The sequence below is a fragment of the Amblyraja radiata genome, chromosome 22 (genome assembly GCF_010909765.2).
Source record: "Amblyraja radiata isolate CabotCenter1 chromosome 22, sAmbRad1.1.pri, whole genome shotgun sequence".
NCBI classification, from domain to species: domain Eukaryota; kingdom Metazoa; phylum Chordata; class Chondrichthyes; order Rajiformes; family Rajidae; genus Amblyraja; species Amblyraja radiata.
Genome location: NC_045977.1, coordinates 19386527 through 19403336, shown reverse-complemented (window position 1 = coordinate 19403336; position 16810 = coordinate 19386527). Strand labels below are relative to the sequence as shown.

Here is a 16810-nt window from a genome sequence, read left to right as displayed (position 1 = left end):
TTTTCTCACAGATTTCCTTTGCCAAATATTTTTATTCTGTCAAAGGATGTGTTGACATCAGCGACGCACAGCACACACGTTTTGGTATTTTGGGAATGATGTGAGGCCCACACCGGACACAAGCTCCAGATTGTTCACATTCGGGGGGACTTGAAACCGGAACTTCTGTATCAGAGTGGTAAAGAACAGGAAGAGCTCCACCCTGGCCAGGGTTTCTCCAGCACAGGCCCTGCGTCCTGCAAAGGCACAAACATGTCAACGTTGCTCTAACAGATCCAAAGTTTGATTAATTAATCCATCAAAATATAGAAACGTAGAAAAATAGGTGCAGGAGTAGGCCTTTTTGCCCTTCGAGCCAGGACCGCCATTCAATATGATCATGGCTGATCATCTAAAATCAGTTCATGCTTTTTCTCCATATCCCTGGATTCCTTTTGCCCTGAGAGCTAAATCTAACTCTCTCTTGAAAACAATTAATCTACAAACCCACACGCCTTTGGGATGTGGGAGGAAACCAGAGGACCCGTAAAAAACACACGCAGTCAAAGAGAGAACGTGTAAACTCCACGCAGACAGCAACCGAAGTGAAGATTGAACCCAGCTCTCTGGCGCTGGGAGGCAGCAGCTCTACAAGTGGAGACACCGTGCTACTCTAAAAAATGTTCACCTTCACTCCAAAATAATTAACAGTAATATTTTTCTCAAGGTAAAGCAAGACCAATAAGAGCCATTTTAACTCCCCTTCCCAGTCCCACTCTGACCTTTCTGCCCTTGCAACGTTTTCACTCAGAGGGTGGTGGGTAGATGGAACAAGCTACCAGAGGAGGTAGCTGAAGCGGGTACTATTATAACATTGAAATGACACTTGGACAGGTACATGCATGTGTAGGTGGATACACATACAAAACACACACACATACATATATACACACACACACACACATATATATACACACACACACACACACATATCACGGAAGTGGCTGCGCTGCCTTGAAGCTGCGGCTCGCCTGCAGTCCGTTTTGTCTTTTCTTTTTTTTGTTTTCTTTTTGTCCCGTTTCAGTTTATTTTGGTTTGTTGGGTTGTGTATGTGTGTGGGGGTGGGGGGTGGGGGGAGTCGGGAGAAGCTTGTTTCTGGTCTCTTCCTACGGGGGGATGCGACCTTTTTTGTCGTATCCCCTGTGTCCGTCTCCGTGAGGCCTAATGGCGGAGCTGGCGGCCTCCAACGGGGACCGACCTCGAGGCTCCGTAGGCAGAGCCAGGACTTACCATCGCGAAGCTGGCTGACTTCGGGGCTGTGGCGGCGTTCCGGCGGCCCGAATTCGGGACTGGGGTGGCGTTGCGGCAGTGGCGACATGACTTCGGGGCTGTGGCGGCGTTCCAGCGGCCCGACTTCGGGGCGGAGGTGGCGTTCTGGCGCCGGCGATGCGACTTCGGGGCTGTGGCGGCATTCCGGTGGCGGTGACCGACTTCGGAGCCTCGGAGGGTCGGCCGCAGGCCCAGTGCACGATAGTGTCGGGAGCTCGCAGGTCACAGGTTGGAGACCTGTTTTTCCCGGGCTCCCGCAACACCAGCTTCGTCCGCTGGATGGGAGGGTGGCAACTTCGGCAGCTTCGACCACCCCGGGCCGCGGAGTTTGAACCGGCCCATTCGCGGAGCTCGGATTCAGCCGCGGGACTTGCTTACCATCACCCGGTGGGGTCACAACATCGGAGGCCAGGATTGCCTCAGTGCAGAGGGAGAGCAAGGAGGGAAGAGACAAGGACTTTGGGACTTTTGCTTTCCATCATAGTGTGGAGGTGCCTGGTGGACTCACTGTGGTGGATGTTAAAAACTGTGTAGAGTGTGTGTTTTGTTATTTTATTCTATGTTATGACTGCAAGGTTAAACCATTTTGTTGTACTGTAAATATGCAATGACAATAAATTTGAATCTAATCTAATCTAATCTATATTACTAAAAGTAGGATCTTGACCGCTTTTGACTCCGAGAGAACGCCTCCACGTACGGCCATCATTTTTGGTCACCTCGCTCAGAGCCTCCCTCCGCCGGACTGGACTGGAGGATTTTTCCCATCGATGAAAAATCAGAGAGATATTAATGTTTTAAAAATGTCGCCATTCTCTCTGCTGCCCCCACTGGCGGCAGGGGGGGGGGTGCTATAAAACCCGGAAGTGTCGTGGCTCACTCTGTCTCTGCCAGATGGAGGAAGCGAGAGGGTCATGGCTCTCTGAGCTGCGAATAACACTGAACGCACGTCTACTCCACGGTGAGTCCCCGGGATGTGGTTTTCAGCAAATGTGTTTGTTCTTTGCAAAGTGTTTGCCCAATTAGGTTGGCTTTTTAAAGGGCTTTCAGCAAATGTGTTTTGTTGGCTTGCAAAGTGTTTTTGTCCAATTGGCTTGGCTTTTGAAGGGCTTTCTTGCAACTGTTTTCGGATGGATAAAGCGTGAATAAACATTTTATTAGATCAGGATTGTATTTAATTTCAAAATTGGCGCTCATTCTGTGATTTTTGCTTAGTTGCAAGATGGCGCCGATGACGTCATTTCCGGTTAGCGGCATGCTGGCGATGAGCGTGTCATTTCCGGTTTGTGGCAAGAAGCGAGGGGGTGACGTCAAGATGGCGCCGAACGCAGGCACCGTTGAATAGTTCAAGAGAGCTGAATGCTCTGTCATTGTGTGTTTGTTGGATGTTATTTAAAGCACATTTTTGCTTCAGCAGCAGCAGCCTCTACAGGAGGCTTTAAACATTCGTTTTACACGGATGTATATAACCATAACCATATAACCATATAACAATCACAGCACGGAAACAGGCCATCTCGACCCTTCTAGTCCATGCCGAACACGTATTCTCCCCTAGTCCCATATACCTGCGCTCAGATCATAACCGTCCATTCCTTTCCCGTCCATATAACTATCCAATTTATTTTTAAATGATAAAAACGAACCTGCCTCCACCACCTTCCCTGGAAGCTCATTCCACACAGCCACCACTCTCTGAGTAAAGAAGTTCCCCCTCATGTTACCCCTAAACTTCTGTCCCTTAATTCTCAAGTCATGTCCCCTTGTTTGAATCTTCCCTACTCTCAGTGGGAAAAGCTTATCCATGTCAACTCTGTCTATCCCTCTCATCATTTTAAAGACCTCTATCAAGTCCCCCCTTAACCTTCTGCGCTCCAAAGAATAAAGCCCTAACTTGTTCAACTTTTCTCTGTAACTTAGTTGCTGAAACCCAGGCAACATTCTAGTAAATCTCCTCTGTACTCTCTCTATTTTGTTGACATCCTTCCTATAATTAGGAGACCAAAATTGTACCCCATACTCCAGAATTGGCCTCAACAATGCCTTGCACAATTTTAACATTACATCCCAACTTCTATACTCAATGCTCTGATTTATAAAGGCCAGCACACCAAAAGCTTTCTTTACCACCCTATCTACATGAGATTCCACTTTCAGGGAACTGTGCACAGTTATTCCCAGATCCCTCTGTTCACCTGCATTCTTCAATTCCCTACCATTTACCATGTACTACCTATTTTGATTTGTCCTTCCAAGATGTAGCACCTCACACTTATCAGCATTAAACTCCATCTGCCATCTTTCAGCCCACTCTTCCAACTGGCATAAATCTCTCTGTAGACTTTGAAAATCTACTTCATTATCCACAACCCCACCTATCTTAGTATCATCTGCATACTTACTAATCCAATTTACCACACCATCATCCAGATCATTGATGTACATGACAAACAACAGTGGACCCAACACAGATCCCCGTGGCACCCCACTAGTCACTGGCCTCCAACCTGACAAACAACCATCCACCATTACTCTCTGGCATCTCCCATTCAGCCACTGTTGAATCCATCTTGCTACTCCACCATTAATACCCAACCATTGAACCTTCTTAACCAACCTTCCATGAGGAACCTTGTCAAAGGCCTTACTGAAGTCCATATATACAACATCCACTGCTTTACCCTCATCAATTTCCAGAGTAACCTCTTCAAAAAATTCAAGATTAGTCAAACATGACCTTCCAGGCACAAATCCATGTTGACTGTTCCTAATCAGACCCTGTTTATCCAGATGTTTATATATATTATCTCTAAGTATCCTTTCCATTAATTTGCCCACCACTGACGTCAAACTAACAGGTCTATAATTGCTAGGTTTACTCTTAGACCCCTTTTTAAACAATGGAACAACATGCGCAGTACGCCAATCCTCCGGTACTATTCCCGTTTCTAATGACATTTGAAATATTTCTGTCATAGCCCCTGCTATTTCTACACTAACTTCCCTCAATGTCCTAGGGAATATCCTGTCCGGACCTGGAGACTTATCCACTTTTATATTTCTCAAAAGTGTCAGTACTTCCTCATCTTTGAATCTCATAGTTTCCATAGCTACTCTATTTGTTTCCCTTACCTCACATAATTCAATATCCTTCTCCTTGGTGAATACCGAAGAAAAGAAATTGTTCAATATCTCCCCCATCTCTTTTGGCTCTGCAGATAGCTGTCCACTTTGACTCTCTAATGGACCAATTTTATCCCTCGTTATCCTTTTGCTATTAATATAGCTGTAGAAACCCTTTGGATTTACTTTCACCTTACTTGCCAAAGCAACCTCATATCTTCTTTTAGCTTTTCTAATTTCTTTCTTAAGATTCTTTTTACATTCTTTATACTCCTCAAGCACTTCATTTACTCTATGCTGCCTGTAATTATTGTAGATCTCCCTCTTTTTCCGAACCAAGTGTCCAATTTCCCTTGAAAACCATGGCTCTTTCCAATTTTTACTATTTCCTTTCAACCGAACAGGGACATAAAGATTCTGTACTCTTAAAATTTCCCCTTTAAATGTACTCCATTTCTCTTCCACATCTTTCCCATAAAACAAAATGTCCCAATTTACTCCTTTTAAATCTTTTCGCATCTCCTCAAAGTTAGTCTTTCTCCAATCAAAAATCACAACCCTAGGTCCGGTTCTGACCCTCTCCATAATTATATTGAAACTAATGGTATTGTGATCACTGGTCCCGAACTGTTCCCCAACGCATACCTCTGCCACCTGACCCGTCTCATTTCCTAACAGGAGGTCCAGCACTGCCCCTTCTCTAGTAGGTACTTCTATGTATTGCTGCAAAAAACTATCCTGCACACATTTTACAAACTCCAACCCATCCAGCCCATTTACATAATGTGTTTCCCAGTCTATGTGTGGAAAATTGAAATCTCCCACAATCACTACCTTGTGCTTACTACTAATATCTGCAATCTCCTTACATATTTGCTCTTCCAATTCTCGCTCCCCATTTGGCGGTCTATAATACACCCCTATAAGTGTTGCTACCCCTTTCCCATTTCTCAGTTCCACCCAAATAGCCTCCCTAGACGAGCCCTCAAATCTATCCTGCCAAAGCACTGCTGTAATATCTTCCCTGATAAGCAATGCAACACCTCCTCCTCTTGCCCCTCCAATTCTATCACACCTGAAGCAACGAAATCCTGGAATATTTAGTTTCCAATCACAGCCCTCCTGCAACCATGTTTCACTGATCACCACAACATCATACTTCCAGGTGTCAATCCAGGCTCTGAGTTCATCCACTTTTCTCACAATGCTTCTAGCATTAAAATATACACATTTAAGAAACCCACCCTCTCTTATTCTCTGTTTATTGTCTTTTTCTTCTCTCTCCCCTACATTTTGGGTCAGAGTGCTACCATTCTCTGCCTCCTGCCTCACACCCTGACTGCTAGCTTTCCCAATTTGAGTCCCTCCCCTCAACCATACTAGTTTAAAGTCTCCCCAGTAGACTTTGCAAATCTCCCCGCCAGGATATTGGTCCCCCTCGAGTTCAAGTGCAACCCGTCCTTTCTGTACAGGTCACACCTTCCCCAAAAGAGGTCCCAATGATCCAGAAGCTTGATTCCATACCCACTGCACCAGTCCCTCATCCACTCATTTATCCTCCACCTCGCTCCATATATTCAACACGTTCTGAAGTTACTTTTAGTATTGGGTGAGTGTGTGCGAGTGAATGTGTGCGAGTGAATGTGTGTGTGTGTGTGTGTGTGTGTGTGTGTGTGTGTGTGTGTGTGTGTGTGTGTGTGTGTGTGTGTGTGTGTGTGAATGAGTCTGTATGAGTCTGTGTGTGAATGAGTCTGTGTATGAGTGTGTGTGTGAATGAGTCTGTGTATGAGTCTGTGTGTGAATGAGTCTGTGTATGAGTGTGTGTGTGAATGAGTCTGTGTGTGTGTGTGAGAATGAGTCTGCGTGTGTGTGTGTGTGTGTGTGTGTGTGTGTGTGTGTGTGTGTGTGTGTGTGTGTCTATATATATATATATCAAACTTTTTAAAATTATTTCGCTTGCAGAGTGCTGTGTTTAAATATTCAGTTGTGCTGCTGTGAGTGGAAATGTAATTGTTCTGCCTGAGACGAATGACAATAAAACCAAAGATGTCCAAGAATGGAGAAACATCTTACCCATGGAGAATGGAGCAAAAGCATCTCTCTTCACAAACTTCCCATCAGCATCCAGAAAGTTGGAAGGGTTAAAGGTTCTCGGGTTTTCCCACTGAGTTTTATCGAAAAGGACCGAGGTCAGTAAGGGGATCACGGGAGTGTCCTGAAAATATAATTTACAATCGCTGTTGTTATTCTGTTTGAAAAGCATTGCGTCCACTGAAGGGGAATTAACAATCTTGGCAGCATTACCACTCTTCTACCTTTTACATATCTCCAATTTCCATCATTCTGCCAGCATCTTCACACTCAGTGACATTAATCTCTGGAATTCTTTCTCAAAACCTCTCTGTCTCTCTGCCCATCACTCATCTTAAAGTAGGGATTTTTAGCCACATTTCTTTTCCATCTATTTGTTCCCAGGATGTGGGCATTTCAGCAGGGTCAGGTGGTAATGCTCATGCCCCTGACCTAAGGAGGCAGTGAGGTGTCAACCTTTATTATGTGGATTTTAACACAAGGAACTGCAGATGCTGGTTTACAAAAAAAGACCCAATGGCCTTGAAAACTTAGCGGGTCATGCGGCCTCTGGAGAACATGGATATGTGATGTTTCAGGTCAGGACCCATCTGCAGACCCAGCGTCTGATGAAGGATCTGAAGGAGGAGTATGAAGAGGGGTTTCGACCTGAAACATCACCTATCCAAGTTTCCATAGATGGTGCCTGACCTGCTGAGTTTGTATCTTTTTCGACTATAATGTTGATCTGGTCGTACCAGAGAGAAACAGCAATTTCTTTCCCTTAGAATGGCACAGCTGGTGGAGCGTCAGAGACCCCGGTTCAATCCTGACCTCGGGTGCTTCCTGTGTGGATTTTGCACGTTCTTCCTGTGACCTCCAGGTGTCTTCCCATATCCCAAATTCGTTCAGGTTTGAAAGTTAAATGGCCTCAGTAAAATCACTCCCAGTGTGTAAGGAGTTCATGTGAAAGTGAGATAACATAGAACTTGTGTGAACGGGTGATCAATGGTTGGTGTGGACATTGGGCCAAAGGTCCTGTCTCCATGCTGTATCTCTAAACTAAACCAATTATGGGCATTAAAAGGCCTGTCCCACTTGGGCGTCATTTGCGCGCCATTTACGCGACATCCTAAAAATTGGTTGACACGTCGTGAGGCGCACGTGATAGGCGCATGACGCGGCATGGCGCGCAGTGAGGCATGGTGGATTATGCAGTGATGTGCGGTAGCGCGCGGCGCCCCAGGATTTTGGGATGCACAAAATAACTCCTCATGATCCAGCCCTTTGAATCATATAACACATAACATAACACCAACTAGGGCAGCACGGTGGCCACCCTCTCAATGCCACTCCATCAATTCCCTTCCAAAAGCACACAATATACCAGAAGCTATGTTATATAAAATTGCACAAATAAATTTATGAGCCTAAGACATCAACAACCCACTTGCTCCCTCCCTGGAGCAAATATCCAAATATCAGGAACCAATGAGCCACCCACAACCCTTATCTACCTTTGGGATGAAATATCCTTTAAAGTTTACGTCCGCTGTTGTTGAATGCAGGAGGTTCATTGGTACAACATTGCCAAACCTCTGGACTTCATGGATCACCGCATTGGTGTAGGGCAAACTCGTCCGATCTTCAGTTCTGGGCGACCGTTCTGACCCAATGATACCGGTGATTTCCTCGTGAACTTTCTCTGGAAACCAAGGGCATCGTTAAAGCACTGGGCGGCAGGGCTAGAGTTGGGATTCACACACGGGACACACAGTAATCAATCAGACCGCTCCTCACCCTGAACGTGGGGGTACTTCATCATCAGCAGCATGGCCCAACGAAGTGTGGTGGAAGTTGTCTCCATCCCAGCAACAAACAGGTTAGATGCTGTGAATAACAGGTTGTTTTCATGGAAATATGTGTTTGGATTACCTGACTCCTGCAATAGATTAACAGAACAAAGACCCAGAAATTGGGTTAGGACCAGGAGGACACACCAGAAGCCCTCTCGCCCAACTCTTTGGGATAAGGCAAAATTCTGATTGCAGATTATTTTGGATTGTAGAAACCGATCTTTGTCAAAGCTTAATAATTAAAAAATGCTTTGTGTCAAGTATAATTTTAAAATGTTATTTGATTATCTTTAATTTTACAAGCAAATAAATGTACCGATGTATATAGATTTAATGTATTTGTTAGGTTTATTAAAATTCATAATTGGTTTGGATATTTTGTTTCACCTAGAATACAGCACAGACAATAAATATGAAAAATATTGAAAACCCATCTACAACGGGAGCTTTACCAGTATTCATTGAAAAAATAGCTTTCTGTATTTCTTCTTCCGTGATGGGTTCATCTAACAACAGAGACTCATTACAGGTATATGGTAAATTTGGTAAATTCAGTTTCTTTAAAAACTCATGCATTATATTGGAATCAGTGGGGAAAATCGGATTGGTATACTGTAGGTAGGTATAAAATTCCTGAAAGGATTTATTAATTTCGTCATGGTCTGCAGTTACTGTACCATCCCGTTTACTCACTTTAGTAATCTGACGCTTGGCCGACACTGCTTTCAATTGATTAGCGAGTAATTTACCAGATTTTTCGCCACGTATATAAAATTGACTTTTGGTTTTAAGTAGCTGGTTCTCAATCGGTGATACTAATAACAAATCATATCTCATTGAAGTTCAACACTATTCTTATAGAGCTCTAAACTAGGAACCTTTGAATATTTTTTTATCAATTACTTTAATCTCGTCAGCCAATCGGCGAATTTCTTTTTGTGTTTGTTTTTTTAATCCCGCGGAGTATGACAGAAAAGTCCAATAACGGACTTGACGTTGCCGGGGGCCGGGACCTGTCAACGATTGGTCCAGACCCCCGCGTCCATCACATCACCGTGAAGGCATGAACATTGTCCCAACCCTCCGCTCCACCCGACCCGCAGCCCGCAGTGGGTGGCCGTGGGAGAGTGGGGGCTGTCCCAAGGGATGCACACTTTCAGCCGCTTTCAACTTGGTGCTTGGGTTCAGATTGCCCAGTCACCTATGGCTTGTGTGGGAAAATGAACTCCACGCTCCCGTCTCCCCCTTTTCTCCCCTCTTCATTCTCTCATCCTCTCTCTCTTTCTCCCTTGTCTCTCCCCTCTTCTCTCTCCCCTCCTCTCTCTCCACTCTTCTCTCTCTCCTCCTCTCTCTTCCCCTCCTCTTCCCCCCTCTCTCACGCCTCCCTTCTCGCTCTCTCCCTCTCTCTCTCCCTTCTCTCTCCTCCTCTCTCTCCCCTCTTCTCTCTCCCCTCCTCTCTCTCCACTCTTCTCTATCTCCTCCTCTATCTCCTCCTCTCTCTTCCCCTCCTCTCCCCCCTCCTCTCCCTTCTCTCTCCCTCCCTTCTCTCTCTCTCCCTCCCTTCTCTCTCTCCCCCTTCTCTCCCCACCCCCCCACTCTCTCCCTTCTCTCCCCCTTCTCTCTCTTCTCTGTCTCCACCCGCGGGAGCGTCCCACAGTCACAGACCGCGATGCGCCGCCATCGGACCCCAACCTCCACACCAGGGTGATTCCCCCCTCCGAACCCTCCCTCCGACCGCGGTCAGTGACTATGGGACGCTCCCGCGGGTGGAGACGGAGGAGAGAGAGAAGAGAGAGGGGGCGGGAAGAGAGAAGGGAGAGAGAGAAGAGAGAGAGAGGGCGAGAGAGAGGGGGAGAGAGAGGGGGAGAGAGAAGGGGAAAGAGAGAAGGGAGGGAGAGAGAAGGGAGGGAGAGAGAAGGGAGGGAGAGAGAAGGGAGGGAGAGAGAAGGGAGAGAGAGAGAAGGGAGAGGGAGGGGGTGGAGAGGAGGGGAAGAGAGAGGAGAAGAGAGAGAAGAGTGGAGAGAGAGAAGAGGGGAGAAGAGCGGAGACAAGGGAGAGAGAGAAGGGGAGAGAGAGAGAAGATGAGAGAGAGAGAGAAGGAGAGGGGAGCGTGGGGTTCATTTTCCCACACAAGCCATAGGCGACGGGGAATCTGAACCCAAGCACCAAGTTGAAAGTGGCCGAAGGTGTACATTGCTCGGGACAGCCCCCACTCTCCCACGGCCACCCTCCGCGGGCTGCGGGTCGGGTGGAGCGGAGGTTTGGGACAATGTTCATGCCTTCACAGTAATATGATGTATGCGGGGGTCTGGACCAATCGCTGACAAGTGTCGCCCCCAGACAACGTCACGTCCGTTATTGGACTTTTCTGTTGAGCGGCAGTCGGTCCTTTGGCCTGTAGGCGACGCCGCCTTTCGGGTAGGTGGCGTTTCGACAGAGCGGCCATTCGGTATGTTTGCTTTTAGGTGATGCAGCTTTTCGGTTCCTTGGGATTTAGGCGTCCCGCCCTTTCGGTTAGTTTGCATTTAGACTTCCCATCCTTTCGGTTAGTAGGCGTTTCGTCTTCGGACTCTTTCGGTTTATTGGCGTTTCAGCCTCGTTTCCATTCCGTTCTTTGGCTTCGACTTCTTTGCTTCGGCCTCTTGTCTGTCGGCGCCACGGCCGGGTACCGTGCCGAACATGATGCCAAGTTAAACTAATTTCCTCTGCCTGCATGTGATGCACATCCCTCCATTCCCTCCATGTCCATGTGCCTATCGTAAAGTATCTTGAATCCCTCTCAAGTTCCCACCGCTCCCTGTGTAAAAAACTTGTCCGCACATCTTCTTAAAACTACCCTTACACCAGTCATAGAGTCGTAAAGTCATACAGCATGGAAACTGGCCCCTCAATCCAACTTGGTCTCACTGAACAACATGTCCCATCTACACTAGATCCACCTGCCTGGGTTTCGCCCATACCCCTCTAAACCTTTCCTATCCATGTACCTGTCAAAATGTTTCTTAAAAGTTGGGAAAGTACCTGTTTCAACTACCTCCTCTCGCATCACCCTTTGCGTAAAAAAGTTTCCTCTCTGGTTCCAATTAAATCTTTCCCCACTCACCATAAACCTGTGTCCTCTGGTTCTCGATTCCCCTACTCGTTTTATCTCAATTTCCCATCCACTCTCTACACTGGACAGGCAATTTTACAGAGGCCAATTAACCTATAAAGCCAGGCATCTTTAAGATGTGGGAGGAAACCGGAGCACCCGGAGGAAATCCGCTCGGGCGGTTGGAGAACATGCAAGGTCCACACAGACAGCACTGAAGGTCAGAAAACCAGGTTCTCTGGCATTGTGAGACAGTGGCTCTACCAACTGTGCCATTGTGCCACCCTAAAGGGTGGAGATGCCAGGGATTGAACCTGTGGCCTCATCCATGCAAAGCATGCACTTGAGCTACATCCACTGCCGATATGTTTTATGTTCGACTAAGCCAGTTGTTGCAGTGCGTGTTTGACCGTAATAGCATCAGAGTTACGCATAGTTGATTAGTCCCAGTTTATTCGAAGCTGAGGTCTTATACAAATTCTACTTCTAAAGGGGAGGCATGCAGTCCATACCTGGTGCTGTTTTAACAAGAAGGCATCAATAAAGCTCCTTGGGTCATTTGCATCTAGTTTCTGGTCATTTTCATTCATAATGTTTTTGATGAATCCAATATTTAATTGTGCATTTTGCAACATTTTCTTGTGTGAACCAGGAAAAAATCCCAGTATGGGAAATGCATTGTAGAGCTATAAAATAAAATTATTAGTATTAACAGCGCAGCAAGCAATTGCTAGGCAATACTGAACACCAAAGATAGACACAAAATGCTGGAGTAACTCAGTGGGTCCGGCAGCATCTCTAGAGAATAGTAATAGGTGACGCTTCGGGCAGGGCCATCTTAACGCCTCGGCACGCTAGGCAGTTGCCCGGGGTCCCATGAGCATAGGGGCCCCATGCTAATCTATGTATTGTAGAATGTTATTGTAGAACATAAAAATGGAGAAGAACATCGCAAGTGCATGAAGGTATATTTGATTCGGCATTAAGAGACTGGAAGTGTAGGGGCCGCAGTGCACTGCTTTGCCCGGGGGCCTATAATGCTGTTAAGACGGCCCTGGCTTCGGGTCGAGACCCTTCTTCAGACTGAGAGGGAAACTAGAGGTATGAAAAGGAACAGAAAAGACCAGAGCCGGCACTGATGGCCACAATGGTCCATTGTTGGCTGTGGATGAGGTGATAACGAGGGTATACGAATAGGAAAACTCGCAGGATGACCAGGGAGGTGGAGGGATGGAGAGAGGAATGCAAGGATTAATTTAAATGAGAGAAATCAATATTTGTACGTCGCAGGGATTGTACAATTCAGATGTTACTTAAGTCGGAAACAGAGGTGCTACTGAGCATGGGTAAAGTTACTATTCAAGGATGAGACCACGAGGGAGCTCCGACGAGGAGTCCAGATGGCAGCTCCAAGGTGGAGACCACGGGGGGGGGGAGCTCTGATGTGGAGACCACGAGGGAGCATCCAGGAGAACAGCTGACTGGCTTGCAGAAATGGCCCCATGCGACGGCATTAGTGCACTGCTACCAAGACACGCAACTCGGAAATAAACCTAAGGGCCTAAAGAATAAGGGGGTTGCATGTAAAATCATCGGGTAAAAGGGCGTGACGCATGGAGCAGCTATGTGGAGGACATGACAGCCTACGGCATACAATGTTAATAGACGAAACGCATACTTTCTTACCTATTAAAAAACGCAGAAATGGTCAATTTTTGCGCGGTAAATAATTGTGGAAATCGGGGTAACCGTGAGAATTCCAAAAGTGAGGAGAAATTATGGTAGAGAGAAGCGACAGCTGAAGGGACAACAACAGCTAAAGTGGTTGGCGAACATTGGCCGTGCAGATATCAAGCTTGAAAATATTGGGAATTATCGCGTTTGCTCACTGCATTTCATCAACAGTAAAGGGCCTGTCCCACGGCATACGACCTGCATGCGGCAAGCGCGACCTAAAGGGCCGGTCTTATTAGCGATGTTGGGACCAGCTCCGTACAAATCCCATACGGCTCCGGCGATCAAGGTGGGACCGGCCCCGCGAGGCCGTACGGCTCAAGCGACCACGTTAGGTCGCGCTTGCCGCATGCAGGCGCATGCTGGTGGGACCGGCCCTTTAGGTCACGCTTGCCGCATGCAGGTCGCATGCCCGTGGGACAGGCCCTTAAGGCATTATGTGTGCTTTTTCTGATTCATTTCTTATCTAAAAAGTTTCAGGTGATAAATCTGGCTGTAAAATTTTAAAATCGCCCATGGTTCTCAAGTGCGTTTTTACATGCAAAAAGAAAACGATTCTGAAGTATTCTGGTATCATTTAAGAATAAATTGGATAGGCATATGGATGAGAAGGGAATGGAGGGTTATGGTATGAGTGCAGGCAGGTGGGACTAAGGGAAAAAAATTGTTCGGCGCGGACTTGTAAGGCCGAGATGGCCTGTTTCCGTGCTGTAATTGTTATATTGAAGCTAAATTTATCATTTAAAAAATCTCCAGACTTACGAGTGGTGTGTGGAAAAGCAAGTTTTCTATCATTATGCTATTGAGATGTATATTTTGGCAAATAATAAAATGTCCTGACAGCTTAAACACCCACTCCCTTTCAAAGATATTGTCAATTTGCTGAGGTTGATTATGTCCAATTAACAGCTAACAATTATGCCATTCCTTGGCTTGCATCTGAGTAAAATGTAATTCAAAACCTACGTATGGTTTGCAATTTTTATTATGATAAATTTAGCTTCAGAAGCGTGTTCTTTTTGCATGTAAAAACTCACTTGAGAACCATGGGCGATTTTGAAATTTTACAGCCAGATTTATCACTTCTGAAACTTTGTAGATACCAAAGGAATCAAGAAAAAAACACAAATAATGCCTTACTGTTGATGAAATGCAGTGAGCAAATGCAATAATTCCCAATATTTTCATTCTTGATATCTGCACGGCCAATGTTCGCCAACCACTTTAGCTGTTGTTGTCCCTTCAGCTTCTCTCTACCTACCAATTTCCACAATTATTTACAGTGCAAAAATTGACCATTTCGGCTGGTATTTAACAGGTAAGAACGCGTACTTTCTTACCTGTTAAAAACTGCCAAAATTATATTTTTGTGCTGTAAATAATTGTGGAGGGTGACTGAGCGCTCTGAATCAAATGCTCTAGTGTCTTTGCTCTGAACTCGAGCAGGGTTTAAGCGGCTGAAGGAGCGCATTGCTCAGGACAGCACCCCGGGGTCAGCACTGTCCGGCCAAGGCCACCCTCCACCCCGTATCCCTCTGTGCGGCAGCACTGTCACGCGCCGTGGATGACACAGCGAACCGACCCCCCCCCCGACCGCGGGAATAGATGGCCCGGGGTCCGCGAGCGTGGAACCAGAGTGTGGAGTCCGGATGCTGGGACAGAAGAAGGGTTGGCTGTGCTGTCAGCCATAGTAAATGCTTACCTGACATTCACCGCGTGTACTCCAGTTGGCGTTGCGTGGCAACAGTACGGGTCACGGGTCATGATCTCGACTGCCGTGCAACCTCCCTATTGCTTATGTGTGAGTTTACGTAAGTCCCTATTACGTAAATCAGGCTGTGTTTGCAAACTCAGAATAAAATGAGATTTACCCGCACCATCGGAGATCCACCAAGTTGCACATTTGCATTCACTCTCTTCACCAAACTAATGAACCTTTCATCATCGTAATCAAATCTGTCACCAAAAACTATTGCGCAGATTATATTGGCCACAGCAATGTTTAACTTGAGGGTTGGATTAAATTCTTGGCCTGCAGAAATACACATCATTCACAAGTTAGTGTCAACAGTGTAATCCAATTGATATTTATGTGATACCCTGATCAGTCTCTTTTTATTGAGGTCTGGCTCTTTACTTCAGTGGCAAGTTTTACATGATATTTTTAATGCAGCAATCAGCCAGTTCCGCAAATAATCAGACTAAAGTGTGACGTTGAGTCAACGTGGGCTTTGCTGCCAAACTATGCAAAGATTAACAGCAAAATCTCTATCCAACCACAAACCACTCTTTGTTTGGCTCTGTTGTCTTTTTCTTGGAATGGTGATTGTTGTTTAAAACTCATCTGGTCACTGATGCCCTTCAAAGAAGATATTTGCCATCCATTCCCAGTCCAGTTGATGTACAACTCCACACTCTTGAATGTAGTAAACATTTAACTCTTTCCTCAGTTGAGGAGCAATAACAAGTGAACATTGCCAATGATGTCTATATATATGAATGGAAATCTAGCCATTTTATACAAGCCAAAGTGGAGTATTTGAATCCACTCAACAGAGGTAATACAGAGCTGAAAATCTGAGGTAGTAGCAAGAAAAATTCTGGAAACACTCAGCAGGTCAGGCAGTATCTTTGGAGAATGTCCTCTAAATTAACATATCAGGTCAAAGACTCAAGATCTACCACTAAGCAGGATTGACAAGGGGTAGAACTAACATAAATCTATGAATTGAAAGTGTAAGGAGGAACTGAAGCTGCTGGTTTACACTGAAGATAGACACAGATTGGTATTGTGTAATGAGGAAGGATTAGTTAACAATCTTGTTGTGCATAGCCCCTTGGGCAACATAATATGGTAGAATTCTGCATTAAGATGGAGAATGATATGGTTATTTCAGAGACAAGGGTCCTGAACTTAAAGAAAGGTAACTTTGATGGTATGAGATGGGAATTGGCTAGGATACACTGGTAAATGATACTTAAAGGGTTGAGGATGGATATGCAATGGCAAAGATTTAAAGATTGCATGGATGAATTACAATTGTTCATCCCTGTCTGACGTAAAAATGAAACAGGGAAGGCGACTCAACCGTGGCTAATGAGGGAAATTAGGAATAGTGTTAAATCCGAGGAAGACGCATATACTGTAAATTGGACAGAGGAAGCAGCAAATTGGAGGACTGGGAGAAATTTAGAATTCAACAAAGAAGGGCAAAGTGGTTAATTAAGAGGGGGGAAATAGAGCATGAACAAAAGCTTGCGGGGAATATAAAAACTGACTGTAAACCATCTATAGATATGTGACGAGGATAAGATAAGTGAAGACAAATGTAGGTCCCTTACCGTCAGAAACACGTAAATTTATAATGGGAAAGAAGGAAATGGCAGACCAGTTAAACAAGTACTTTGGTTCTGTCTACACTAAGGAAGACACAAACAGTCAACCAGAAATACTAGGGAACCGAGGATCTGGTGGGAGGGAGGAACTGAAGGAAATCCATATTAGTCAGGAAATGGTGTTCAGTAACCTGTTGGGACTGAAGACAGATAAATCCCTAGGACTTGATAGTCTACATCCCAAGGAGGTGGCCCCTAGAAATCGTGGATGCATTGGTGATCATTTTCCAAT

The 16810-nt window shown here is 45.7% G+C and overlaps 1 protein-coding gene across 3 annotated transcripts in view; it reads right to left on the bottom strand.

Annotated features, from left to right (window-relative positions):
• LOC116985654 (cytochrome P450 2K1-like) overlaps nucleotides 1–16810 on the bottom strand; it is a 28446-nt gene continuing 11636 nt past the window's right edge. For all 3 annotated transcript variants that reach the window (XM_033040522.1, XM_033040524.1, XM_033040523.1), the window contains exons 4-9: nucleotides 15054–15214; nucleotides 11961–12134; nucleotides 8302–8443; nucleotides 8019–8206; nucleotides 6505–6646; nucleotides 1–236 (exon numbers count right to left, since the gene is read on the bottom strand). In XM_033040522.1, coding sequence (XP_032896413.1) covers nucleotides 58–236; nucleotides 6505–6646; nucleotides 8019–8206; nucleotides 8302–8443; nucleotides 11961–12134; nucleotides 15054–15214 — 986 coding nt within the window. In that variant the 3' untranslated portion in view covers nucleotides 1–57. The remainder of the gene's footprint in view (nucleotides 237–6504; nucleotides 6647–8018; nucleotides 8207–8301; nucleotides 8444–11960; nucleotides 12135–15053; nucleotides 15215–16810) is intronic.